The 19,910-nt window shown below is 45.7% G+C and overlaps 1 protein-coding gene across 7 annotated transcripts in view; it reads right to left on the minus strand.

Annotated features, from left to right (window-relative positions):
- Positions 1-19,910, minus strand: part of STEEP1 (STING1 ER exit protein 1) — a 57,489-nt gene that overhangs the window by 17,584 nt on the left and 19,995 nt on the right. For 3 of the 7 annotated variants that reach the window (XM_058713077.1, XM_058713081.1, XM_058713079.1), the window contains 4 exons: positions 18,681-18,819; positions 17,716-17,805; positions 17,009-17,101; positions 13,346-15,062 (listed from right to left, as the gene is read on the minus strand). In XM_058713077.1, coding sequence (XP_058569060.1) covers positions 14,988-15,062; positions 17,009-17,101; positions 17,716-17,805; positions 18,681-18,819 — 397 coding nt within the window. In that variant the 3' untranslated portion in view covers positions 13,346-14,987. Of the gene's footprint in view, positions 1-13,345; positions 15,063-15,151; positions 15,590-17,008; positions 17,102-17,715; positions 17,806-18,680; positions 18,820-19,910 lie in introns of those variants that run through there. The other 4 variants (XM_058713078.1, XM_058713082.1, XM_058713080.1 and 1 more) reach the window with 2 other exon arrangements.

A 19,910-nucleotide genomic window follows, 5' to 3' on the forward strand; every position in this document is an offset into this window, starting at 1 on the left:
TATATTCAGGATTTTTATATGTGTATTTTTTGGTGAGACTGGTCCGGAATTGGGGGAAATTATCTTTTTCTATTCTCTGAAGGTTTAAGAACTATCTGTTCACTGAAGTTCTGCTAGGTCTCAATGACATATTCTTATCACCCAGAGATCACCACTGGTAATATCTCACTGCATTTCCTTCCAGATCTTCCCCCGCCCCATGTACAGGTGTGTGTACACATGAACAGATATATAATAAACCAAATAAGATCACTCCATCTACTGTTCTGCCAGCTGCTTTCTTCAGCCAATAACCTCTACCATTTTAACGCATTTTCATCTCATCTAATACCACACATTTCTATTTTCCCAATTGACCCTGACAGCTGGTTTGTCCACACCATCACCCAATCTAGAAGAAAGGCATGAACTGCATCTGGTTTGGAAAAGGAAAAGTTTAAGGTTGCTGGAGGGGTGGTGGGTGGGAGGGATGGGCTAAATGGGTGACGGGCCTTAAGGAGGACTCTTTTTGGGAGGAGCACTGGGTGTTATATGTGAGTGATGAGTCCTAAGTTCTAGTCCTGAAACCACTAAAAAAAACCCCTGCGAATGAAATATACAACACAACAGGTGGAAGTTCAATAAAATATTAGGATATCTGAACATGGAAAAAAAAGAAAAGGAAAATTTTTCTAGCAATTATATCTGTCTTAAAATGGAAATGGCTGTGTTGGGAAATTGTAAGACTGGAGACTTTTTTTTTTTTTGTCTAATATGTCATGATTATTTTTTAATATAATTTATTGTCAAATTGGCTCACATACAGTGTGCAAAGTGTGCTCTTGGTTTTTGGGGTAGATTCCCATGGTTCATTGCTTCCATACAACACCCAGTGCTCGCCCCAACAAGTGCCCTCCTCAATGCCCAACACCCATGTTCCCCTCTCCCCCCCATCCACCCTGTTTGTTCTCTGTATTTAACAGTCTCTTATGGTTTGCCTCCCTCCCTCTCTGTTTGTAACTATTTTTCCCCCTTCCCCCGCCCCCATGGTCTTCTGTGAAGTTTCTCAGGATCCACATGTGAGTGAAAACATAGGATATCTGTCCTTCTCTGACTGACTTATTTCACTCAGCATAATACCTTCCAGTTCCATCCACGTTGCTGCAAATGGCCAGATTTCATTCTTTCTCATTGCCAAGTACTATTCCATCATATATATAAACCACATCTTCTTTATCCATTCATCAGCTGATGGACATTTGGGCTCTTTCCATAATTTGGCTGTTGTTGAAAGTGCTGCTATAAACATTAGGGTTCAAGTGCCCCTCTGCATCAGCACTCCTGTATCCCTTGGGTAAATTCCTAGCAGTGCTATTGCTGGGTCGTAGGGTAGTTCCATTTTTAATTTTTTGAGGAACCTCCATACTATTTTCCAGAGCGGCTGCATCAGGTTGCATTCCCACCAGCAGGGCAACAGCATCCCTCTTTCTCCGCATCCTCACCAGCATCTGTTGTTTCCTGAGTTGTTAATTTTAACCACTCTGACCGGTGTGAGGTGGTATCTCCGTGTGGTTTTGATTTGTATTTCCCTGATGATGAGTGATGTTGAGCATCTTTTCATTTGTCTGTTTGCCATCTGGATGTCTTCTTTGAAAAAGTGTCTGTTCGTGTCTTCTGCCCATTCCTCCACTGGATTGTTTTTCAGGTGTTGAGTTTGTTAAGTTCTTTATAGATTTTGGATACTAACCCTTTATCTGATATGTCATTTGTAAATATCTTGTCCCATTCCGTTGGTTGCCTTTTAGTTTTGTTGATTGTTCCCTTTGCAGTGCAGAAGCTTTTTATCTTCATGAGGTCCCAATAGTTCATTTTTGCTTTTAATTCCCTTGCCTTTGGAGATGTTCCAAGTAAGAAATTGCTGCGGCTGAGGTCAGAGAGGGTTTTTTCCTGCTTTCTCCTCTAGGGTTTTGATGGTTTCCTGTCTCACATTCAGGTCCTTTATCCATTTTGACTTTATTTTTGTGAATGGTGTAAAGAAGTGGTCTAGTTTCATTCCTCTGCATGTTGCTGTCCAGTTCTCCCAGCACCATTTGTTAAAGAGACTGTCTTTTTTCCATCGGATATTCTTTCCTGCTTTGTCAAAGATTGGTTGGCCATACATTTGTGGGTCCAATTCTGGGTTCTCTATTCTATTCCATTGGTCTATGTGTCTGTTTTTGTGCCAGTACCATACTGTTTTGACGATTACAGCTTTGTGGTAGAGGCTAAAGTCTGGGATTGTGATGCCTCCCGCTTTGGTTTTCTTTTTCAATATTACTTTGGCTATTCAGGGTCTTTTGTGGTTCCATACAAATTTTAGGATGGTTTGTTCTAGCTTTGAGAAGAATGCTAGTGCAATTTTGATTGGGATTATACTGAATGTGTAGATTGTCTTGGGTAGTATTGACATTTTAACAATATTTATTCATCCAATCCATGGGCATGTTTTTCCCTTTCTTTGTGTCTTCTTTAATTTCCTTCATAAGTTTTCTATAGTTCTCAGCATACAGATCTTTTACATCTGTAGTTAGGTTTATTCCTAAGTATTTTATGGTTTTTGGTGCAATTATAAACGGGATCAATTTCTTGATTTCTCTTTCTGTTGCTTCATTATTTGTGTATAGAAATGCAACTGATTTCTGTTCATTGATTTTGTACCCTGTGACTTTACTGAATTCATGTATCAATTCTACAGCCTTTGGGTAGAGCCTCTGGGGTTTTCCATGGAGAGTATCATGTCGTCTGTGAAAAGTGGAAGTTTGACTTCTTTGCCTATTTTGATGCCTTTTATTTCGTTTTGTTGTCTGATTGCTGATGCCAGGACTTCCAACACTATGTTAAACAACAGTGGTGACAGTGGACATCCCTGTCATGTTCCTGATCTCAGGGGGAAACTCTTTTTCCCCACTGAGGATGATATTAGCTGTGGGCTTTTCATAAATGGCTTTTATGATGTTTAGGTATGGTCCTTCTATCCTTTCTTGAGGGTTTTTATTAAGAAAGGATGCTAGGGGCACCTGGGTGGCTCAGTGGGTTAAGCACCCAACTTCGGCTCAGGTCATGATCTCGCGGTTTGTGGGTTCAAGCCCCATGTAGGGCTCCGTGCTGACGGCTCAGAGCCTGTAGCCTGCTTCGGATTCTGTGTCTCCTTCTCTCTCAGCACTTCCCCCGCTCATACTCTCAAAAAAATAAACATTAAAAATTTAAAAAAAGGATGCTATATTTTGTCAAATGATCTTTCTGCATTGATTGACAGGATCATATGGTTCTTTTCTTTTATTAACGTGATGTATCACATTGATTGATTTGCGAATACTGAACCAGTCCTGCAGCCCAGGAATGAATCCCACTTGATCATGGTGAAGAATTCTTTTTATATAGTGCTGAATTCGATTTGCTAGTATCTTGTTGAGAGTTTTTGCATCCATGTTCATCAGGGATATTGACTTGTAATTCTCCTTTTTGTGGAGTCTCTGGTTTGGGAATCAAGGTAATGCTGACTTCATAGAATGAGTCCGGAAGTTTTCCTTCCGTTTCTATTTTTTGGAACAGCTTGAGAAGGATAGCTATTAACTCTGCTTTAAATGTCTGGTAGAATTCCCCTGGGAAGCTTATTTGTTGGGAGATTTTTGATAACTGATTCAATTTCTTCACTAGTTAAGGGTCTGTTCAAATTTTCTATTTCTTCCTGTTTGAGTTTGGTAGTGTGTGGGTGTCTAGGAATTTGTCCATTTCTTCCAAGTTTTCCAGTTTGTTGGCATATAATTGTTCACAGTATTCTCTGATGACTGTATTTCTGAGGGATTGGTTGTGATAAGTCCATTTTCATTCGTGATTCTATTTGGGTCCGCTCTCTCTTTTTTTTAAGAAGTCTGGCTAGGGGGTTATCAATTTTATTTTTTCCAAAAAACCAGCTCTTAGTTTCATTGATCTGTTCTACTGTTTGTTTTTTATTCTATATTGTTTATTTCTGTTCTGGTCTTTATTATTCCTCCTCTACTGGCCTTGGGGTTTCTTTGTTGTTCTGCTTTCTAGTTCCTTTAGGTGCGCTGTTAGATTTTGTATTTGGGATTTTTCTTATTTCTTGAGATAGGCCTGGATTGCAATGTATTTGCCTCTTAGGACTGCCTTTGCTGCGTCCCAAAGGGTTTGGACTGTCGTGTTTCCATTTTTTGTTTCTATATATTTTTTAAATTCTTCTTTAATTGCCTGGCTGACCTATTCATTCTTTGGCAGGATGTTCTTTAACCTCCTTGCACTTGGAAGCTTTCCAAACTTTTTCTCATAGCATTGTGATCTGAAGGTGTGTATGGTATGATCTCAATTCTTTTATATTTATTGAGGGCTGCTTCGTGACCCAATGTGTCATCTATCTTGGAGAATATCCCATGTGCACTCAAGAAGAATGTGTATTCTGCTGTTTTGGGGTGCAAAGTTCTGAATATATCTGTCAAGTCCATCTGGTCCAGTGTATCATTCAGGGCCATTATTTCTTTATTGATTTTCTGCCTAGATGATCTGTCCATTGCTATAAGTGGAATATTAAAGTCCCCTGCGATTACCACATTCTTACCAATAAGATTTTTTATGTTTGTGATTGTTTTATATACTTGGGTGCTTCTGAATCGGGTGCATAGACATTTATAATTGTTAGCTCCTCCTGATGGATAGACCCTGTAATTATTATATAATGCCCTTCTTCATCTCTTGCTACAGCCTTTAGTTTAAAGTCTAGTTGGTCTGATAGAAGTATGGCTACTCCAGCTTTCTTTTGCCTTCCAGTAGCATGATAGATAGTTCTCCATCCCCTTTCAATCTGAAGGTGTCCTCAGATCTAAAATGAGTCTCTTGTAGACAGCAAATAGATGGGTCTTGGTTTTTTATCCATTCTGATGCCCTATGTCTTTTGATTGGAGCATTTAGTGCATTTACATTCAGCGTTATTATTGAAAGATATGGGTTTAGAGTCATTGTGATGTCTGTAGGTTTCATGCTTGTAGTGGTGTCTCTGGTACTTTGTGGTCCTTGAAACATTTCACTCACAGAGTCTCCCTGAGGATCTCCTGTCGGGCTGGTTTAGTGGTGATGAACTCCTTTAGTTTTTGTTTGCCTGGGAAAACCTTTATCTCTCCTTCTACTCGGAATGACTGGCTTGCTGGATAAAGGATTCTTGGCTGCGTATTTTTCCTTATCAGTACATTGACTATTTCCTGCCACTCCCTTCTAGCCTGCCAAGTTTCAGCAGATGGGTCGGCTACTACCCTTACGTGTCTACCCTTGTAGGTTAAGGCCCGTTTGTCCCTAGCTGCTTTCAGAACTCTCTCTTTATCTTTGTATTTTGCCAATTTCACTCTGTGTCGTGCAGAAAATCTATTCCTGTTCAGTCTGAAGGGAGTTCTCTGTGCCTCCTGGATTTCAGTGTCTGTTTCCTTCCCCAGATTGGGGAAGTTCTCAGCTATGATTTGTTCAAGTGCACCTTCTGCCCCTTTCTCTCGCTTCTTCTTCTTCTTCTGGAACTCCTATGATACAGATATTATTACATTTCATTGAGTCACTTAGTTCTCTAATTCTCCCCCTTGTGGTCCAGAATTTCTCTTTTCCTCAGCTTCATCTTTTTCCATAACTTTATCTTCCATTTCGCTTATTCTCCCCTCTGCCTCTTGAATCCTCGCTGTCACTGCCTCTAATTTATTTTGCACCTCATTTAGAGCATTTTTAAATTCATCAGGAGTATTTTTTAGTTCCTTGATGTCTGCAGCAATAGATTCTCTGCTGTCTTCTATGCTTTTTTCAAGTCCAACGATTAATCTTATGACTAGCATTCCAAATCCTGGTTCATTACGTTGTTTATACCTGTGTTGTTTTTTTTTTTTTTAATCAATTCTTTAGCTGTCATTTCTTGTGAGGAGAATTCTTCTCATTTGGGCTAGTGTTCTGTCCCTTGTGTGTTTTAAAAGCTTGTTATTTGTCTTACACCTGCGAGCACTGCTATATTAAAGAGGGGTCAGTAAGACTGGAGACTTTCAAGCAAAGGCTGGACCAAATATGTGTCTGGGGGAGTGGCGCAGGGAATTCCTGTATGTGGGAGGGTAGAGCTCATGATTTTTTAAGGTGTTTTCCACCCTTGAGTGATGAAGATACTAGGACTGATTTTCTACAAATTGTGTTACTGTATCACTTTTGCACTGGGTCCTTATCCCCTCCTGTCTCCTCAGGTACATTGCCCTGGTAATTCTGTCTCTCTCCTGCATTATCTCTTGGCTTTTTCCTCATCAGCATTCAAATATGCTGTTATTTCTCCTGTCTTGAAAATACCTACTGGGGCGCCTGGGTGGCTCAGTCGGTTGAGCGTCTGACTTCAGCTCAGGTCATGGTCTCGTGGTTCGGGAGTTCGAGCCCCACATTGAGCTCTGTGCTGACGAACAGCTCAGAGCCTGGAGGCTGCTTCGGATTCTGTATCTCCCTCCTTCTCTCCCCCTCCCCTGCTCATGCTCTATCTCTCTGTTTCTCAAAAATAAATAAATGTTAAAAAAAATTTTAAAAACAGAAAACACCTACTGTCACTCTCACTTCCCACTACACACGCCACATTTCTCTTTTCCTTTCACAGCAAAACTCAAAAAAAAAAAAAAAACCCACAATCATCTGTATTCGCTGCCTCTGATTCCTCTCCTCCCATTCTCTCTTGAACTCACTCCTGTCAGGCTTTTGCTCATACCACTCTATTAAATTGCTCTTGTCAAGGTCATCAATGACCTCTACTAAATGCAATACTCATTCCCAAGTCCTCGTCTTTCTTCCGCGTGCTGGTCATTTGCCTGTTTGCTCTCAGAGCCATTTTCCCTCTTCTGCTCTGTTGCGTGGAACGGACGACTACGTTTCCCAGGCGCCCTTCCCCTCTGACTTCCTGATGGGTTTGGCTAATGGGAATCACTGGCTGAAGACTGGAGAACAGAAGCTGCGGTACCCCCTTCCTTTCCCTCTGTGTTGAGTGTCATCTCTAGAACAGTGACTGTATCTACTCTGTGGCTCCCCCGGGATAGGCCTTCCCTCCATGGACCAAGCTCCTGCTGGGCCAGCCTTCCTGCTTCTGGGTGGTCCCTGATCCTGGACTTGAGTAACACCAAGGGGGGGGGAGGGGGGGGAGGGAGGGGGAGAGAGAGGAGAGGCGGGGGGAGAGAGAGGGGGAGAGAGAGAGAGAGAGAGAGAGAGAGAGAGAGAGAGAGAGAGAATCCCAAGCAGACTCCATGCACAGGTTGGAGCCCTATGTGGGGCTCAATCCACAACCGTGAGATCATGACCTGAGCTGAAACCAAGAGTCAGATGCCCAACCGACTGAGCCACCCAGGTGCCCCCAGGATTCAATCCTTGCACCAGCTCTCTTTTCTGTGTACACTTACGTCTTGGGGAATCTCATCCTGTCTTGTGGCTTTGAAGAACATCTCTACACCAAAACCTCCCATGTTGATAGCTTCTAGCCAGACCTCCCCAGTTGAGCTCCGGACTGCATATTGCCTACTTGACGTGTGCACTTTGCCAGCCGGCAGGCGTTTTGCACTTTACATGTCCGAGACAGAGTGCTTGGCCTTCCCCCCCAAAGCTGTTCCTCCCATCTCAGTAAATGGCGCTTCGGTTCACCCAGTTATTTTAGCCACAAGTTAAGAAGTCGTCCTTGATTCCCTTCTTCCCCTCGCTTCCCACATCCAACCCATCGGCTTTTGCCCCGATAACAAATCCTCCCAGACACATTTCCCTTCAGTTTCTCCAACTCTTCCTCTACTACCCTGGGCCGACCACTCTCCTCTCTCTCCCGGGCTACTACAGGGGTCCCCTGATGGGTGTCCTTGCTTCCATTCTGGCCTCCCAGTGACAAGCCATTCTGTGCGTGACAGCTAGCACCGTTTGGAAGCATAAACCATGTTACTCCTCTGCTTAGAAGTCTCCAAATTCCCACTGTGCCATTGAGATGGAAACTCCTTATCTGGGCCCGCAAGGCCATACATGGCCTGGCTCCTGCTCACTCCCCTGACCACCTCTTGCTGCTTGCTTGTTCTCTCGCTCAATACAATCTAGGCACACTGGCCTTTCTGTTCCTCCGACACGGTAGGCTTATCCCTCTGCGGGGCCTTTGTATTTTCTGTTAGCCTCCCCCGGATTGCTTCCCCCACCCATCCTTACCTGGCTGGCTCATTCTCGTCCTGCGGGCCCCCTGGGCTCAATGGCCCCGCCCCAGAGTCCATCCCTGACCACCTGTCATTCTTCATCACATCACACTATTGTAACTGACCCATTTCTTGTCCCTTTGTTTGTCTGGCACCCCTGCCCCCAGAACATGAGCTGCTTTGTTCTCCACTCTGTCCCCAGCTCCTACTGCAAAATCTGGCACGGAGCAGCTACTCGGTATACAGTAAGTTCACTGAGTAAGGTAACAGATGAACTTCAGCAGGAAGAGGGCCATCTCTTCCTCTGGGACTGGAAGGAGAAAAGGATGGAAAGAGATGAAACTAATGGGTGCCCCTGTGTCCTCGGTGCTCTGGGGAGAAAAAGGTCTGTTGGGAGAAAGGGGGCTCACAGGTAGAGAGGCTGGGGCAAAGTGGTGGAGGCTGTAAATTGTTCCAGGGGGAAACAGGAGGGTTGCTGACCCCAAACACACAGGATTGGCTAGCTATCGGGAGAACCCATCTGATCCTGGAACCATATAGTCACAGTGTCAAATTCCACTCGTGGGGTGCCTGGGTGGCTCGACTGGTTAAGAGTCTGACTCTTGATTTTGGCTCAGGTCACGATCTCGTGGCATGTGTGGGTTCAAGCCCCACGCTGGGCTCTGAGGGCTCCGCACGGACATCGTGGAGCCTGCTGAGGATTCTCCCTCTCTCCCTCCCTCTCTGCCCCTCCCCTGCTCGTGCTCTCTCTCTCTCTCTCTCAAAAATAAACACACATTAAAACAAAAATGTTTTTAAATAAATAAAACTTAGAAGGAAAGGCGAAGGAACTAGAGTAACCAAAACAAATGTTAAAAAGGACACAGCTAGACAAATCATACGACCCAATTTCAAGACTTCGCACACGACTGTAATAAGCAAGTCAAGATGGTGGGGTATTAGTGCAAGCACAGAGACAACAGACAAGAGAGAAAGTCCAAAACTAGAGTCAACGGACTTTTAGCAAAGGTACAAAAGCAACTGAATGGAGAAAGCAAAGGCTTTTTAGCAGATGGTGTCAGAACTGGACATCTGTATACAAAAAAAAAAAAAAAAAAAGAAGAAGAAGAAGCTCAACACATGCCTCACAGCTTCTACAAAAATTAATTCAGGGGCGCCTGGGTGGCGCAGTCGGTTAAGCGTCCGACTTCAGCCAGGTCACGATCTCGCGGTCTGTGAGTTCGAGCCCCGCGTCGGGCTCTGGGCTGATGGCTCGGAGCCTGGAGCCTGTTTCCGATTCTGTGTCTCCCTCTCTCTCTGCCCCTCCCCCGTTCATGCTCTGTCTCTCTCTGTCCCAAAAATAAATAAAAAAAAAAAAAAAAAAAAAAAAAAAAACGTTGAAAAAAAAAATTAATTCAGGGGCACCTGGGTGGCTCAGTCGGTTAAGCGTCTGACTTCAGCCCAGGTCACGATCTCACGGTTCGGGAGTTCGAGCCCCGCGTCGGGCTCTGTGCCGACGGCTCGGAGCCTGGATCCTGCTTCGGATTCTGTGTCTCCCTCTCTCTCTGCCCCTCCCCTGCTCATGCGCTCTCGCTCTCTCTCTCTCAAAAATAAATAAACATTAAAAAAAAATTAATTCCAAATGGGTCACAGACTGAATTTAAAATATAAAACTTATGGAAGAAAATCTGCACGGTCCTGGGCCATGAAAGCTACTACACTATGAAGAGAATAAAAAGACAACTCCCACACTGGGAGATGTTGCAAATCACATATCTGATAAAAGACTTCTATCCAGACTGTACAAAGAGCTCTTAAAACCCAACAACAGGGGCACCCGGGTGGCTCAGTCGGTTAAGCGTCTGACTCTTGATTTTCGGCTCAGGTCACCATCTCACGGTTTGTGAGGTCGAGCCCCACGTTGGGCTCTGCGCTGAAGGCACAGAGCCTGCTTGGGATTCTCTCTCTCTCAAAATACATAAATAAACAATAAGAAAACACCGTTTAAAAATGGGCAAAAGATCTGAACAGATCTTCTCCAGAGAAGATATACAGGTGGCAAATTAACTAATACAAATATGTTCACAACAACAACAAATCAAATAGTCTAATGAAAAATGGGCTTGACTAGACCTTGCTCCAGAGATAATATGCAAATGGCTCAGAATCATATTGAAAGTTCCTCAACACCGCTGTTCAATGCTAACGGAAACCATGAAGTCCAGCCTCACGCCTGTTAGGATGGTTACCGTCAAACGCAGAAAATAAAACTAAGCGGTGTTGGTGAGGATGTGGAGGAATGGGGGCCCTGGACGTTACTGGTAGGAGTGTAAACGGGGGCGGCCGCCATGGAAAGCCATATGGTGGTTCCTCAAAAAACCCAACACAGAATTACCGCCTGATCCAAACACCTCACTTCCGGGTATTTACCTGAAGCATCGAGAGCAGGGTTGCAAAGACCTCCTCTCATTAGGGAGACGCAAATCAAAAGCACAAGATACCACTGAGCAACTGTCCTAGATCAGAGGAGGCTAAAGAGACATGGGTGGCTCAGTAGGTTAAGCCTCTGACTCATGATCTCAGCTCAGGTCTTGATCTCAGGGTCGTGAGTTTAAGCCCGCGTTAGGCTCCGCTACTTAAAATTTAAAAAAAGAGAGAGAGAGAGAGAGAGAGACTAAAGAGACGCGACAGCTGAACGCAGTGTGCGATTCTGGACTGGGTCCTGGAACAGAAAGAGGACACAGTGGAACGACTGGTGCAATCCAAACGAAGTGTGGAGTTTAACGTTATTGTCCCAGCGTTAACGTCCGGGTTTTGACCACTGTGCTATGGTTTTGTATGGACTGGTCTGCTCGGGCTGCTCTAACAAAATTCCACCGACCGAGTGGTTTTAACAACAGGCATTTTTTTTCTCACGGTTCTGGAGGCTACAAAGTCCAAGGTCCAGGTACCACCTGATTCAGTTCCTAGGGAGAGCTCTTTTCCTGGCTAGCAGACGGCCGCCTTCTTGCTGTGTCCTCCCGTGGTAGAGAGAGAGAGAGAGAGAGAGAGAGAGAGAGAGAGAGAGAGAGACAGGTAGAAAGAGAGCTCTCTGGTCTCTTCTTTTAAGGGTACTAATCCCATCATGAAGGTCCCACCTCATGACCTCATCTAAACCTAATTGTTTCCCAAAGGTCTATCCCCCGAATCCCATCACGCTGTGGGGTTAGTGCTTCAACAGAGGAATTCTGGAGGGGACACAGTTCAGCCCGGACCATTATACAGGATGTTAATATTAGGGGAACCGAGTGGAGAGTATACAGGAACTCTCTGAACGATCTCTGGAACTTTTCTGTACATCTCAAATTATTCAAAGATTTTTTTTTTAATTTTTAAATTTTATGTATTTATGTATTTGCTTTTGCCCTCAATAAGAAATTTACTTGTCTGAAAAAAAAGTCCAAACGCTGGCACTGTCCAGAAAAATGTAACAGGTTTATTTATAATGGTTATAATGTTGAACTGCTGAAACAAACGTGTTCACCGCAACATTTTGACTTGCATCAATGCTTTGTGTCCCCGCGTTTGTATTAAAAATTCACACACAGGGGCGCCTGGGTGGCTCAGTCGGTTAAGCGGCCGACTTCGGCTCAGGTCACGATCTCGTGGTCCGTGAGTTCGAGCCCCGCGTCGGGCTCTGTGCTGACAGCTCAGAGCCTGGAGCCTGTTTCAGATTCTGTGTCTCCCTCTCTCTGACCCTCCCCCATTCATGCTCTGTCTCTCTCTGTCTCAAAAATAAATAAACGTTAAAAAAAAATTAAAAAAAAAATTCACACACAAATGAAAATGGAAAAACTGCCAATACCTACTTCTGTCCCCTGTTTTTCCATTTGCAATCATATACTTAGGTACCTCTGACCCCATGGGGAAAAAAACCTACCAATAAGAGGAAGAAGAGAATTTTTTTTAAATTAAAGAATGAAACGTTTTCCATCAGAGCGGATTCTTAAGCACGTTCCCCATGTATGCCGTGTGCTAGCTGGGCATGATTGGTACACGTTTGGCACGGACAGCTGGCAGGCTGGTGTCTTCCAAGAGGCCCACCAGGTAGGCCTCGCTTGCCTCCCGCAAAGCACCGCCAGCCGCACTCCGGAAGCGCAGATCTGTTTCGAGGTCCTGAGCGATCTCCCGCACCAGACGCTGGAAAGGAAGTTTGCGGATCGTAAGTTCCGCGGACTTCTGATAACCTGTAATTTCGCGGAATGCCACGGTACTGGGCCTGGGACGATGAGGTTTCTCCGCCCCTCCAGTAGAGGGCGCATTCTTGCGAGCGGCTTTTGTAGCCGGTTGCTTCCTCGGTGGCACCGGTCGACTCGCGTACAGCCTGCTTTGTACAAGCAACGGTGGGGAGAACTCCTTACTTAATCCCCTTCTCCTTTGGAGCTCAGCGAGCTAGAGGCGGCGCTGGCATCAGCGATTCTGTGTCTCCCATCCTCTCTGAGCCTCCCTCATTCATGGTCTCTCTCTCTCTCTCTCTCTCTCTCTCTCTCTCTCAAAAATAAATAAACATTAAAAAAAAAAAAAAGGTTTTTTCTAAGGTAAAAAACCTCAAGGTCAGGCCCTGGCTGACTCAGTCGGTAGAGCATGCGGCCATTGATCTTCCGGTCATGAGTTCAGGCCCCATGTTGGGCCGTAGAGCTTACTTAGGAAACAAAACTAGGGACACCTGGCTGGCTCAGTTCGTAGACATGCGACTCTTGATCTCAGGGTCGTGAATTCAAGCCCCACGTTGGGCGTGGAGCCTACTTCAAAAAAAAAAAGAAACACACAAACTCAAGGTGAGAAGAGTTGAAGGTGAGGGGCCTTCAGATCCCCAACCACAGGATCAGGCTGGGCCCAAAGGAAGAGAGGTAGTGACAGAATGGCAACACTGGGAGAAAACAGGAGGATCGGGGTCCTACGAAGTTTAGAAGCCGGTTCAGTTCACCCTAAATGAGGCTTTTCGTTTTCCTGGAGGAATTCTCAAATACTAAAAGCTCAAGTGTCAGGCACTGTGCTTTGTTCGAAGTGAGTGAAAACTCGGAGCAGTCAGACAGGTGACGGCGCGGCAGAACAAAACATCAAGGAAGTCAAAAAGGGAAGTTTTTTCCTTAAGGAAAGGAGGTGGTCCCCGGTGATAAGGATCCCCACATGGTCGAGGCAAGCTAGTTTTTAAAAAGCATTTTAACTTCTCTTATGCAGTATAATTACACTTCCAGATGTCACCAATTATTACAGCTATTAAACATTTTACATTTTACTATTTCATGACAGTTGACAATGTGCAAACACATACACACACGGGGTAAGACTCCAAAATTTCCACATGGCTCTTTATCCTAACACTAAAACCCTGTATTTGCTGCTCACATTCTACAAGAAAATAAAGGTAATAAACTATGTCAATAAGCATTTCAGAACGAGAGAATAAAACACTAAAGGGCACGTGCTTATCTAGGGCTAATGACCTAATGATTAAGACAATCAAAATGCACAATTTGAACCAGATGCTCCAATGGTTTAGGGCTAGTATCTAAGGACGAATATTTCGGAAAATGTGTGGAAAGGTAACGACACATTTCCTACAGGGAGCCCCCCACGTAAGTGTCTTTACAACGCATTTTACTTGGTTTCTCAAAATGAAACTGCTATCTGTTGTCAACAATATATTTCTTAAAAGTCCCCCAGGAGAGGCAGTTCAGCCTAGTTCTGCAGTCAGATTTCTGGCTTTATCACTTGATGGCTATGGGATCTCGGGAAACTTATAACTTCCAGAGCCTGAGATACTCATTTGTAAAATGAGGAAGTAACCACCCTTCAAATCAAAAACCGAACAGAACAGGGCTAGTGGAAGCGAGAGGAAGTGGAGGCTGTGGTCCCAGAACAGAGCTCTGGATCTCTAGAATCTTGGCTTTCAGAGGTGGCGGGACAGGCCCGCCGGGCTGTGGTCATGGCGGTCCGTGGCTAGCGTGAAGGTAAAGGTCACCGTTTGGAGGCGAAGTCAAGGAACTGTGCGGAGGTTACAGCCGACCACCCGCATGGTGTCTAAGCACCTCTCAGGGTGAGGACAGGAAATGAGGTGGGGAGGGACGCCTCAGATGCAAAGAGCCCGCTGGGTGCAGGAGGCTAACTGGGAAGATAGAAACACGGACCCGCCCGGGGCTGTCCCTGGACCGCCACCCCCCCCCCCCTTCTCCCACTTCTTGCTAACTCCCGTCCACCCCTACTCCAACCTACTTCTTCCAAATAAGGAAGCTGGGGAAAAAAAGGCAGAGAAAAATGCCCTATTATTTCCCAACAGCACCTCACACACACGTCTGGGGCGACTGAACCCACGGCAGACGACGCAACGAGGTTAAAGTGCCCTTCCTGCCCCAACAGCTCGTCATACCGGGGAACAGATAAAACCACGTACACAACACTACGTACTGACATCACCGAAAGAGCGGGGCATTAAGTGTCTAACTATACAACACTCCTCTACGGATAGCGAATGTGAAATACCCGATGGCCGACAGGCCCCTTTGTCTCAGTATCGTTTCTTCCTCTACGTCTCCCTCCCATACTCTTGTCAGCTGCGTGAAGGGGTGGCAGTTATTGGCCGAGGCTGCTTACCGAGACCCCATTTCCATTTGGAGCCGAGCTGCCCTGCCCCCGCCCACTCTGATCTGGCTGTTCCTTCGTAAGTACAAAGTCTGAGAAGGAAGAACTCACCCAGAGCTTTAATATTTGAAGTGCAGGAAGCAAGGCTGTGCTGTTTCTGGAGTCTGTGACTGGGCAAGTTTCTCTGAACATCAAGTAAAGGAAGCTCTACGTACATCCTGGCTTTTTATGGATTTTCTTCCGACAGCAGAGAGATTCAAACCAGAGCTGATACCTGCCAGTCTAAGAATAGAAGAGAGTCACTTCAAAGAGTCTGACTTGCTATGGCTTTAAATATAATTCATGCCACTTTCTTCTGTGACACATCATAGTATCTTTTTCAAAAATCTTTAAACACTTTATTAACTTTGAAGAAGGTGTAAGAACAGCTACTTTAGAAACTGGAGACTCTCAAGCACTGATGTATTCAGGGAGTTTCTACACAGCTGAAGAAGTTTACATCAAATGGACCAAAAATAGTACAGAGGACCTATATACAGAAAGATTTGGGGGAAAAAAACCCCATCTCTAGAAAGCAGGTCAGATGGACTCAAAGACCTCACTGAAGGTAGGAGAAATCAATGGAAAGCAATGGAAAGCAATGGAAAGCCTTCTGCGGGGGCAAAAAGGTAGACAGCAGTCCATGCAGTCAAGAAAAAGTTCTTTTTCCTCGCGATCTCCAGTGTGGGTTGAGAGAAAGGTCCTGATCATTTGAACTGGTTATCAATCAAGGTCCCCTTCATTTTCGCTTTCTTGGCTTCCAGTTCAGCCTGGAGAGGAAGAAAAGCATACGCCCTGATACGTGACGTGAAATTCGTACTTTCCTTCCTTACTCTAACTGCCCAAACTCTATCCTGTCGTGTTCACTCAGTAGAGCAACCCGAAGGGCGGTGTCCAGCAGCTGCTTTCCAACGTTTCTGATGTTACGGTTCACAGAGGAAATGATGACATCTGCGTGGCAAAATGGGGGCAGTGTGCAAGGCTGTGGTCAAAGGTGATCAGTGCAGGGCTCCTGCAGCCCCAGGTTCCTCCAAGGGCCGAGGGAAGCAATTTATCGTGGCATACCGGTATCCTATTCCCGGCAGAACAGGAAGAAACGCTCTTCTAGAACAGTGTTTTCAAGTTGTGCTGCCCACGAACTGTTTGTTATTGGTTCGTGCAAGATACGTATAAGAATCGAGAGCAAGCATTCTGCAACTTGCGTAGCCATTTGACAGAGGGATAACAAAATCAAGTAATTTGATAGGAGGCAAATTCTGAGGCAAATTCATTTTTATTGCATTTGATAAATTATAAACTTGCTCTTGACAAGCTGGAAATTTAAAAAACAAAGCACTGTAAAAAAAAAAAAAGAGGGGGGGGGCGCCTGGGTGGCTCAGTCGGTTAAGCATCCGACTTCGGCTCAGCTCATGATATTACGGTCTGTGGGTTCGAGCCCAGCGTCGGGCTCCATGCTGACAGCTCGAGCCTGGAGCCTGCTTCGGCTTCTGTGTCTCCCTCTCTCTCTGCCCCTCCCCCGTTCATGCTCTGTCTCTGTCTCAAAAATAAGTAAATATTAGGAAAAAAAAAACAAAAACCAAGCACTGGCCCTTCACCTCAGAACATTCGGTAAGCACTGCTTTGGACACTATGGCAAGGTCATGCAGCTCCCGAGACCACCCCCCCCCCCTCACCTCTGTCGCCAAAGAATCCTCTACGGTCATTCGAACAGACTGGTATACCCTCTGAGGAGGCACAAATGCAGTGGTGTCGGATTTTAAGGCAATAGCACACGCACGTTATTATCAAGAAGACACAAATGCGGGCACCATCAGATATAAACGTGAGTGCTCCGCGATGAGCCCATGGATAACACAGAAACCGGAGCGTGCTCTCAGAAGTGCCGAAGCCCCGGTCCCGGTACTGTCGCTGTAGCAACGCCGCCCGCCGTCGCATCCTGGGAGAGTGTCCAGGAGCTCCGATCCGTTAACTCCTGACCTTGGACCACAGGCAGCAGAGTGAAGTATCGTTCCGGTTGGGGCCAGCTCACCAGGACTCTAACCGGGGGGCCTGGACGCTGTGGTCACCAGAGCGGGGTTCACACTGGCAGCCCACCACGCCGGTAGCCCCTGACAGACTTGCGAAAGGATCTCCCTGAGCGTCCGAGGGTCTTCCAGACCAAGAAACCCTTGCCAGCCCGGGCCACTCACCAGCTCCTGCAGCCGCCTTTTGCTCATGCCTTTGCGCTCCAGCTGCTTTTCAATGACCTTGGCATTCTGCGCATACGAGTCAGCGACTTCTCTCTGCGGGCGAGGCAGCGGCACCTTTAAACCAGCGGTCTTGCCCACGAGCAACAGAGCCCTTAAGTCGCCCTTAAGCAGCAGACTCCTCCGGTTCCAAAAGTACCGAAACGGACTCGGTCCCCTTTCAAAGGCTTTGGGTTTTCAGTAAATCCCGAAGAGCTCAGATCGCAGATCGCAGCGAAAGCGGCTGAAAACCAGCAGATCACACCTCTCTGCAAACCTCGTTATACTCAAGTACCGTAAAGGTAAGTGCCGCTACCGCTGAGAGCCACACAAACCACTCGAGCCGGAATGGAAGGGACCTGAAATTGTTGAGTCCAATAGTTTTGAAACCGAAGAGGGATGAGGGGGTTGCCCCCTTGAAAGCGGCTCAAAACACAGTAGGACACCAAGCACTGAGCTAGTCCAGCTCCCTGGCTCTCACCGTGCGGATGTCCTTGAGACCCAGGGAGACGGGGACTAGCCCCGCGTTCTCTAGTCCCTTACCAGCAGAGTAAGGCCTATGACCGAAGTTTCTAATTATGCTGCTACTCGAATGGGCTGGCTCTAGAGTCCCCCTTCCTTCCGGGCCCACCCCCAGTCCATCCAGATCCCTTGAGAGCAGAAGCACTCACAGCCTCGATCTCCTCTTCCTCTTCGTCAATCGTAGACACCGTGACAGAGCTGAACTTGCCCATGTCTTTCGTCCGTTTGGTCATCATCACCTGGAGTCACAGGAGGAGGACTCGGTCTCATTCACTGCAGTTGGCTCTGTGAGCCACATGCGCGCGCGTGTGTCCCTGCGGGCACACATGCCTGACTGCAGGGGCTGGGGGCTGGGGCAGGGGACACTCCCCTCTTTGGGACAGGCTGGCCTATCTACAAATGCTAATGGTTTTTATTTGGATTATGTTTTTCTAACATCTGCCATCAAGGCTTTAAAAAGTATATTTAAAACTCAGCCCGATTCATTTCATTATTTCTTTACTTATTTCATTATTGATGTAAATTCAAGTTAGTTGACATACAGCATAGTATTGGTTTTAGGAATAGAATTTAGTGATTCATCACTTGCATGTAACACCCAGTGCTCATCCCAACAAGTGTTCTCCTTAAAGCCCCTCACCCATCGAGCCCACCCCCCCGCCCCGCACCCAACACCCCTCCAGCAACCCTCAGTTTGTTCTCTGTATTTAAGAGTCTCTTATGGTTTGCCTCCCTCTCTGTTTTTTATCTTAGTTTTCCATCCCCTCCTCTATGTTCATCTGTTTTCTGAAATTCCACATGAGTGAAATCATATTATTTCCTTTCTCTGACTTATTCCCCGCAGCATAATACACTGTCCACACTGAAAAAGGAAGACATTTCAAAGGAAATAAATGGTCATTAAAACCATACAACTTCTCACTTTACTCAGAGGACAGCTCTAGGAAAGAAAAAAAGAACACAGAATGGATGTGTCACATGTAACATCTGCTTATACACGAAAACGGCATTCTCTTAATAAGGAATGCGTCCATAAAGGGCGATTTCTCATTATAATCTTATTGAAAAATGTAGGGCGATCTGTAGCTATATTAACCTGTCTGTCAATAGTTACCTTCTTAGGAGGCTCCTGTTTCTGAGTATAGATATTTGTTTTGCCAAAACCCTGGCCAAACTTGACCACTGCTCCATCCACGATGAAGGTCACAGGAGCATTCTTCGGCTGGGACTGATAGAAGAGTGGCAGTCCACACCTGCAAACAGCAGAATGAATCTCTGGGGAGCTCAGAATACAAATCCCCCAAGACACGGATTCACGAAGTGTGCTCAGATCCTGGGAATAGTTTTGTCTGTGGCGTAAACGAATGATCCGCTCCTTCCACTGCTTCCCGAAACTACTTCCTAAGAATCACTGAGGGATCACTTTTACAAGCAAGAATTTGTTAAAACTGCTGCTCAGATTCCCAGGTCCCTCCCCAAGAAGATCCTGATTCAGCAAATCGGGGAGCTGAGGCCCGGGCATCTGTCATTTCCCTCAGGATCCCAAGGGATTCTTCTCATTCGACAAGTTTGGGAAATGCTGGCTCCTGCTATTAACGGCTTTCCAGTTACAACTGCTGCCGTTCCGGGGCTCCTGGCCGGCTCAGTCGGTACAGCATGCAACTCTGGATCTCGGGGTTGAGAGTTTGAGCCCCATGTTGGGTGTAGAGATTACTTAAAAAATAAACAAAATTTTAAAATAATAGAAGTTTCTAAAAACATACTATATATATATATATATATATACTATATATATATACGTATATATATATATAGTTGCTGCCATTCTTCCAAGAGTCTGGGTAACTGGTCTAAGGTTTTTTAAATTTTTTTTTAACGTTTATTTATTTTTTTGAGACAGAGAGACAGAGCATGAATGGGAGAGGGGCAGAGAGAGAGGGAGACACAGAATCTGAAGCAGGCTCCAGGCTCTGAGCCATCATCAGCCCAGAGCCCGACGCGGGGCTCGAACTCACGGACCGCGAGATCGTGACCTGAGCTGACACATATAGACCACATCTTCTTTATCCCTTCATCCATCGATGGACACTTGGGCTCTTTCCATACCTTGGCTATTGTCCATAGAGCTACTATAAACATTGGGGTGCATGTGTCCCTTTGAAACAGCACACCTGTATCTCGTGGATAAATGCCTAGTAGTACAATTGCTGGGTCCTAGAGTAGTTCTATTTTTAATTTTTTGAGGAACCTCCATACTGTTTTCCAGAATGGCTGCACCAGCTTGCATTCCCACCGAGAATGTAAAAGAGATGCTCTGTCTCCACATCCTTGCCAACATCTGTTG

Source organism: Neofelis nebulosa, chromosome X (genome assembly GCF_028018385.1).
Source record: "Neofelis nebulosa isolate mNeoNeb1 chromosome X, mNeoNeb1.pri, whole genome shotgun sequence".
Taxonomy (NCBI): domain Eukaryota; kingdom Metazoa; phylum Chordata; class Mammalia; order Carnivora; family Felidae; genus Neofelis; species Neofelis nebulosa.